The sequence below is a fragment of the Hibiscus syriacus genome, unplaced genomic scaffold (assembly GCF_006381635.1).
Source record: "Hibiscus syriacus cultivar Baekdansim isolate YM2019G1 unplaced genomic scaffold, ASM638163v2 tig00110303_pilon, whole genome shotgun sequence".
Taxonomy (NCBI): domain Eukaryota; kingdom Viridiplantae; phylum Streptophyta; class Magnoliopsida; order Malvales; family Malvaceae; genus Hibiscus; species Hibiscus syriacus.
This window is the reverse complement of record NW_024062672.1, coordinates 2,766,881-2,775,370: the sequence shown is the minus strand read 5'-3', so window position 1 is coordinate 2,775,370 and position 8,490 is coordinate 2,766,881. Positions and strand designations below refer to the sequence as shown.

The window sequence follows — 8,490 nt, the reverse complement described above, 5'->3', positions numbered from 1 at the left end:
AAATTACGAAATGGTGACCCGACTATTCATATATTCCAAACTAGTCCATTTTCGTTTAAAAATCAATTATCGTATGTGCATGTTAACCTAGTGACTGTGATATGATAAAATCTAATCCCATAATCATTTGACTTGAATAGCTGTTTGAGTTTCTTGGATCAAATTTTATCATATCCTAGTCAAAAAGTTAGCGTCCAACTCAGACACCGTCAATTTTTTAACTGAAAATGATGAGTTTGAAATATATGAATAGCCGAGAGACTCAACAAAATAATTTTCTATAGTCGGAGGACTATTTTGTAGCTTCCAACTCAGACACCGTCAATTTTTTAACTGAAAATGATGAGTTTGAAATATATGAATAGCCGAGAGACTCAACAAAATAATTTTCTATAGTCGGAGGACTATTTTGTAGCTTTTAATTTTCAAGAGACTTAACAAAGCAACACCCTATAATCAGAGAACCATTTGTATACTTTTACCCTTAAATACTATGAGTTTCCTTTTATCTTACAAAACAATTTTTAAATGAATGAATTTCTCTTTAAAAGAAGGTTCAAACCTCTCTTTTCAAATTAAAAAATAAAACAAAATCTCCACACAGAGACTAAAAACTCGAGGATGTTAGCAACAATTTCAATAATTATATTGGATAAACAAAATTAATTTACAAAGACAATATAGTTCCATTTAATTGTAATAATTCTTGATAGAATCAATAAGAGAGATAATATGTATATACCGATTGCTACAATAGTTGTACATCTTCAACCAATAACCCTGAGAGTTCCATCAACCGTAAAACAAACAAAAAAGCATTGAACTTAAATCATTAGCTATACACAAGAAAAACATATATATACATATAGCATATACTAAGAAATATTCTATGCATTGATGGTCAGACTAGGAAGGTAGTGGTCTTAGACTGTTCATCCTTTTTAATTTAGCTGGAAGATCGTAATCGATGTTTTATTTGGAGAAACTGACCTATATACCCAATTTTCTTTTCTTAGTTACCTATTTTGCTGACGGTGACTACCATGAAATTTTATTTATACGCATCCCATTAAAAAAATTTGTATTATTAACATATATGTGCCACCCTCAAAAATAATTTTTTTCCGCCATTGCAACTCGGTGAGATATTAATGCGGCACCTTGATCCTTTCGCAGCACTCTGAATTAGGACCTCTCCAACCCCTTCTCCAAGCCCTTCAAAGGGTCCTCCAATGAATTCCTTCACCACCTGAGAAGCAACCCTAGCTGCAGTCCCTAACTTTTCAATACCTTTGAACCCGTTGGCTCCAAGTCCATTCACTGTGTTCTTAGCACACACTGCATGGAGATGATAATCACAGATGGTGCAATGGTACACTCTCCCGGACCTCCTGCGGTTGCACTCGCCACAGAAGACGCCAGCAGAGTCGGCATTCGATGACTGGCCGTGGCCGTGCAGAAGCAAGAGCCTTAGAGTGTGGGGATGGACTGATTTGTTGAATATATCGGTAGACAACATGGCACAGCATGGGTGCATCTGGAAACTGCATACACTGCATTTGAAAACGCTTCCTTTGATTGGCTTGGCACAGATATCGCACCCCAATTTCAATATTCCACCTTTAACTGAAATCGAATATTCTTGTCAAACAGTTATAACATCATCAAAACATTCAACACAAAATACTAAATGAACTGATTTTAAGCCCTCTAATTTTAGGGTCAGTTTAGAAACACTTCTGGCAATGGAGAATTGATTTTCACCATACAAGTCCAAAAATTAATTTAAAATTATGGTTGGAAAATTGATTTTTAACCTAACATCAAAAGTTCAAATTTCTAGTTTTTACTGTGAAAAATCACTTTTGAGGTTTTGGGGTGGAATTATATTTTTATCCTCAATTATTTAATTTTAATTGATTTTAAATTAATACACATATTTATATAATTTTAAATTGGATATTTTTTTAAATAACTTTTAAAGATAATCTTGAACAATTAAATTTTAAACTATAATTTTTAAAAATATTTTTAAAATTATTTTACAACCATTTTCAAAACCAACTTTTAAAATATAATACTAAAGCACATAGTCTAGAATCTAGCTTATTTCTTATTTTAGTACTTGGAAACATGAGCACGTGTGTTTTATGTGAATGTATATACATGAAAGGAATCAATTTATAATAGTATAAAATTGAATTATATGCATCTTCATAAGCTTTTCAATGATTATTTCTTATTTCTTATTTTAGTACTTGGAAACATGAGCACGTGTGTTTTATGTGAATGTATATACATGAAAGGAATCAATTTATAATAGTATAAAATTGAATTATATGCATCTTCATAAGCTTTTCAATGATTAATAGTATAATAGTTCAATTATTAATTATATCGTAAAAAATATGAAAGTATGTAAATTAAACTCATTTAATTGTATACTATTGAAAATAGTAAAGTATACTACTATTAAATTCAGTTAAAAAAATCTAAATTAAAGTTAAAAAATGACAAAAATAAACACGATCGAAATTATCATAAAAATATAATATTTTAATTTAGACATAACTTAAAATGTTATATTCTTCTTATCATTTTCGATTATAATATAAAATATTACAAATAAAATAATATTTTTGGCTGTCAACCGAAAATATTATTAAGAAGGTAATATTTTAGGTTCAACAGAAGATATTACGAAGAAGGTAACAATTTTAGTTTGTGTCCAACCTAAAATATTATACTTTTTGTAACATTTTCGGTCTCTCTCATTTATGTCATGTTTTAGCCTTAAATTATTAGGCTGTATAGTTGAACTACACCAATAAATTATTATGTAAGGTTAAATTAAAAGTTGCGGTGTATATATAATGACACTAACCAAGTGACTTTTGTGGTAAAAAAATTGTTATTGTTTCTTGAGGTCTTGGGTTTGAGCATCATAAATGTCAGAGGTATGAGAGTTCAATATTAAATGATTGATAGTTATCTTTAAATATATATTATTCATAAATGACTACTGATTACAATACTAGCTGAAAACAATCCTTGACTTAAATTAAATCCATAAGTAAATTCATGTTGAAAATTGAAGTACAAAATAAGCAAGTTAATTCAAATTGAATATTATAGTTATGGTTTATATCATAAATGATTAAAATTATTCACTTGCAAAGTTGCAAACAGCTCATGGGAATACCATATTCCTTTAAACAAAGAAGAAGAAGAAACAACAGGAACTAATAATTACCTGGTTTGTAATACAAAATGAGTTTGTGAAAGGGGTGGATGGGGTGCAAGCAAATCGGAGGCCTGCGCCAAGCTCTTTGTAGGCTGCGCAGTCGAAGAGGTCGGGGAAGTGAGCTCGGGAGATGGAGTGTTGCGGGTGAGTCACATGGAACATTTCATGTCCCTGCTCCGGCACCACCGGAGACGTCGGGAACTCAATGCGATAATGAGGAGAAGGAGATCTCCAGTTGCTTAATGGTTGATCCATGGAGTTTGGGAATTTTATGGGGAAGGAATTGGTTTTCTTGAAGGAGGGTTTAGGGTTCGTACTCATCATCATCGAAATTCTTTGTTTGATGCTCCTGAGGAAGAAGGTAGTTGTGCAAATTTTGAGTGATTGATGGAGAATATTTATTCTGGAAAAGTTTGACACTACCTAAGTAAACGACAAAGGAGGTGTGAACTTAATGTAGTTAATTAATACGGCAAACTATGTATTTAGTCATCTAACTATTTTTGTGATTCTTTTTTGGTTACCCAACTATTTTTTTTTGAATTTGTAGCTAAATTTACGTTTTTGTTCCGTTTTGGTCGTGTTTCGTTAAAAGATTAACATTGAGATGATGTGTTATCATAAGATAATGCCATGTCATCTTTGAAAAAAATAAAAAATTGTCACGTCAGTAATTCTGTTTATTTTTAAACGGTTGGTGACCAAAACAGAACAAAAACATAAATTTAATGATTATTTTGGAAAAAATAATAATTGAGTGACTGAAATGAAATCATAAGAATAATTGAATAGATAAATATGTAATTTACCCTAATTAATAATGGTAGAAATACTAATTAACTTTATCTGTAGGGTTATTTTTTTGGTGCACCAATAGTAGAATTTTTTTTACCATATAGGTTAATTTTAAAAATCATTATATGGTACGAACTCATCAAGTAGCTTCAGCAGTAAAAGGGGTATTTTTTTTAGAGATTATTGACTCGGGCAGCTACATCTGTATAATATGTGTATTGTCAATAAATTAAGAAAATTCTCAATATATATTAACTTGTAATCAGGGATGAAATGAGGGGCGGGTGAGGGAGGTCGCTCCCTAAAAGTTTCTAATTTTTATATAAAATTTTTTACAAGTTTATCCTCTCAATATAAAATTGTGTATTCGTCCTTACTTATAATTTCCTCGGGACTATTAAAAAAATCATTACATGTCTCATTAATTGTTGTTTATTTTGTTATAGACATGTTTCACTTTAAAAAGTTATGAGTCATACATTAACTTTTAAAATCCATAAATAGAATTATATATTATGTGTGGATTCTCTAATTAATTGAATATTTTGATTAGATTAAATTGATTTGATTATGGAATTAATCATTTAATTCAGTACCTGTATTAATATATTATAATATACACAGTGTAAATGTTATTAAAGCTATAATATACTGAATAAGTTTCGTTAATACTCATTAAATTTTTAGATTGTCATTTTAAAAATGCTGTCTTAAATAATCTTTAGACGGTTAGATAAACTGCCAAACTTGATGATGTTTATGAAGTTAATAATATGTAACAACAAATAAAAATGAATAAGTCATTACAAATTTAGCGGTTAGACGTTTATGAACATTTAAGAAATAAATGTTCGAATACTATTAATGTCAGGGGTATAAACGTTAAATGTCAAATGAATAAGAATTATATTTAAACAAATATTATTTTGTATTTATCTCATATTAATATAAAAGTAAAACAAAATAAACGTTCAAGTTATATTTATTTTATAGTGAATTAAATGAGAAATAAGATCATTATGAATAAAGCCATTACTAAAAATATAATTGTAAATAAAAGCATATTTTAAATGGATATAAATGTAGGTAGTTATTTAATATTTTCTTAAATGTTTGTTTATTGTAAACAAAGAAGATTTTAATGTAGTTTCTATAGGAATCTCACCTATGATTAATTTAAGGCAAAGTGTAAACTTTGCCCCTATAGTATACCTAATTTATTATTTTCCCTCCTATCATAGTTTTGCGTCAATTTAGCCCTCGGTGTTATTTAGTTGCATCATTTTAGACCTTATTCTAACTTAAACCCCTAAATTGAGGGTTTGAATGTTTATGGTTTAGAGATTATGGGGTCATGGTTTGTGTTTAGGGTTATTAATTTAGAGTTTTAAGTTAGGGTAGGGTATAGAATGATGCAATAAAACAACTTTGAGGGCTAAATCGATGCGAAAATATAATATGGGCAAAAATGATAAATTGAGTCTACTATAGAGACAAATGTGACCCATAAGCATTAATTTATTTTTCACATTTTTTTTATGATTTTTTATTTTATTTTTCACACAATAGGGTTGTCAGAACGGTCCTTAAGCTTTTTAGAGATATTTCGGGGAGCGATCCAACTTAATCTTGGAAAAGGTTGGGTTTTAAAATAAATGTATAAATAAATAGCTTTGGAGTCGCCATCGACTTTTAGGTAGGTAGGTCGAATACCTGACAAATGTCTTTTAAAATAATTTTAAGAAAAATAACTTTAAAGGATAAAAATGATATGCGTTTAACCAGAGATTCGTTTTGAAAAAAAGTTCGGGAGTCGCTTATGCGTGGGGAAGGATTAGCACCCCCACAGTGTCCAAAATCGGTACCTAAGAGATTATACGTCATCTAAATATTGAAATTGGTAAATTTGAATATAAATTTAAATTATGATCCTATTAGAAAAATTAAAAGGGATAATATTTTGTACGAACAATTCTCAAAAAATTCATTCCTTGTCAATTAAGGGGCATTTCCATGGATTCTCCATACAAAATAATATTGCCCTGATTTTTAATGAATTACATATATTAAATATATTTAAAAAATTTCATTCGAATAAAAATGTATTATTTTGTTCGAACAATCAACGGAAACACACTCCTTGTAAGTTTAGGCGCGTTTCCACGTATAATCCTTACAAAAATAATATTATTTTAATAAATATTGTATATGCATTCGAGATTAAGATTTAAAATAATGGAAGTCATGAAATTAGGAATACATACAAGCACATTCATAAAACTAAGCACTTCTATTTTATATATACATTCATGCACTAATTCATTGGATTAATAATTCTAAAATACCTACAGGCATTGATTCAAATACCCACATACACTAATTTAGATATATATACTATGTACATACGTGTAATGGCACATATAATGTTTATTTATGGAATACTGAGCAATATAACTCACGTATATACATGCATAAAACAAATGCAAGGCCAAGATATCAATGCAACTGTATGTATATATTTATAACATGTTCGAAACTATTTTTTTTTTTACTAAAATGGCATAAATGCAAGCCATAACAACTAAGTGGGCATAACCACAAATATAGCGAAGACAAAGATTAAAATGTAAATAGCATATAAGATAAGCATGAAATCCAAATAAATAAACACCCTGAATTCGAAAATAATATGTGCAAAATAAAAGGATTAAATCAGGAATTTGCAAAACCTTAAAACGAGACTAAATTGTATTAATTTCCAAATGGGTGGAACCCTCACAAAATAAACCCAAATGATAAAAAAGGGGGCTGCCCTTAACCCATAATAGCACTAAACGGCAGCACTATGGTTTCATTAAATCTTAATTACGCTCAAGGAAACCCTAAAGCCAATTTTTGTTCATGTTTCATTCCACAGCCGCATCTCCTCATCTCTACCCCAACTCTCTCTTTTCTTCTTTTCACTCTTCCCCTGCACAACTCACGACAGCCACTAAGGCCGAGACTAAACCAAACCAACCCCGTTTCTCTTTCTAAGCTCCCTCTAAAGAAAACACACTCGACGTCCACGTTCACGGTGGCTCTCTGCTCTACACACGCTCGGATCCGACTGAAAAGCCCTAACCGCCGGCCCTAAGGCGCAACCACCCTCACCGACAAGAGCTCACTCTCCAAAGGTAAACAAACGCCCTTCTCTTTCTTTTTACTCTCGCACAACCTAGAGAACCGAAACGAGAACCCTAAAATGACTATTCGACCACCTAAACTATAAAACGAGACTCTACTAAAACATGCAAAAGCCGAACGACTAAAGAGGCTCGGTCGTATAACTACCTCTCATCCTGTGACAATCTTGACTCCGGTGAGAAGCCCCGAAACGAATCTCGTAGCCTTTCTTTACTTTTCTTTTTTTGATGCTGGAATGCTCTGTTTACTCTTCTTTTGTTCTTTCGAATAAAAAGGAAGGGGTGATGATTTCTGTATTTAATAAAACGAATCGGGAAACAAATATGGAAGAGGAAAATATATTGTATTGCTTCCCTTTTTCATTCCAGGGGAAGAAGAAGACCTCTCTACACTGTTTTTCATTCGGGTTTTATACCCATTTCACAAATCGAGAAAAAAAAGATTTCTTAATTTCAATCTTTGTTTTTTCTATATTTTGCATGATATTCTGCTGTTGTCGATCTGCTGAGAGGGAGAGACTTTCATCTTTTTCTGATTTTTGTTGCTGTCTTGGTTGTTGACGATAAAAAAACAGTCCCATTTTAATGTTTGTTTGCTGTTTTCCTGCTAGGGCTGCTGCTGCCGCGGATTTGGTGCTGTTGTCGCGGATTTGGTGCTGCTGTGGGGAGCTGGCCGGTGCTGTAAAGGGAACCATGTACGGTTTGGGTAATGGGGATGTTAACCCGGGCAAAATTACCGTATTACAAGGGTGTTACAAACCTCATCTTAGAATACCATGTAATACTTGAACAACTGATACATGCGTGTATTGGGGTTTTGATACCTCCACTTAATCGTTCAATCTTCAAGTATGGTTATATTATCCTACATTACGCTGACATTACGTGAGATGCCTCCACTGTGCCGCCATTGTGGGGATATATCTGCTGTTGGCTAAGAGTTTTGAGTTGCCTCCGTTCTGATTGTTGAGATGCCTCCACTCTTTTTAGACTTACAAAATTTTTTACCAACAAATAGCCAAAAAGATTGAAATCCTTCGAATGCAGATAAGCCTCCACCCGCCAACTATAGAATCGCTGAGCTACATCCGTACCCACAAAATAGTGAGCCTCTAAGGGCATTGAGCCGCCTTTTCCATGTTTTACCATGAAAAAGATGACTCAGTTCTACTTGTCGTGTACGGTACGTGTTGAGATGCCTTCGCACCCATCGCAATACATCATTAAAAGTTCATTAGCCTCCTCTACCTGGCCGAAAAGCATTAA

The 8,490-nt window shown here is 31.9% G+C and overlaps 1 protein-coding gene across 1 annotated transcript; it reads right to left on the bottom strand.

Annotated features, from left to right (window-relative positions):
- Window positions 1-1,087: 1,087 nt before the first annotated feature.
- Window positions 1,088-3,499, bottom strand: LOC120116896. Its single transcript, XM_039137283.1, has 3 exons — window positions 3,254-3,499; window positions 3,188-3,209; window positions 1,088-1,626 (listed from the first exon to the last, which is right to left on the bottom strand). Exons 1-3 carry the CDS (start codon window positions 3,497-3,499, stop codon window positions 1,088-1,090), a joined length of 807 nt encoding a protein of 268 aa, XP_038993214.1.
- Between the last annotated feature and the right edge of the window lie 4,991 nt (window positions 3,500-8,490).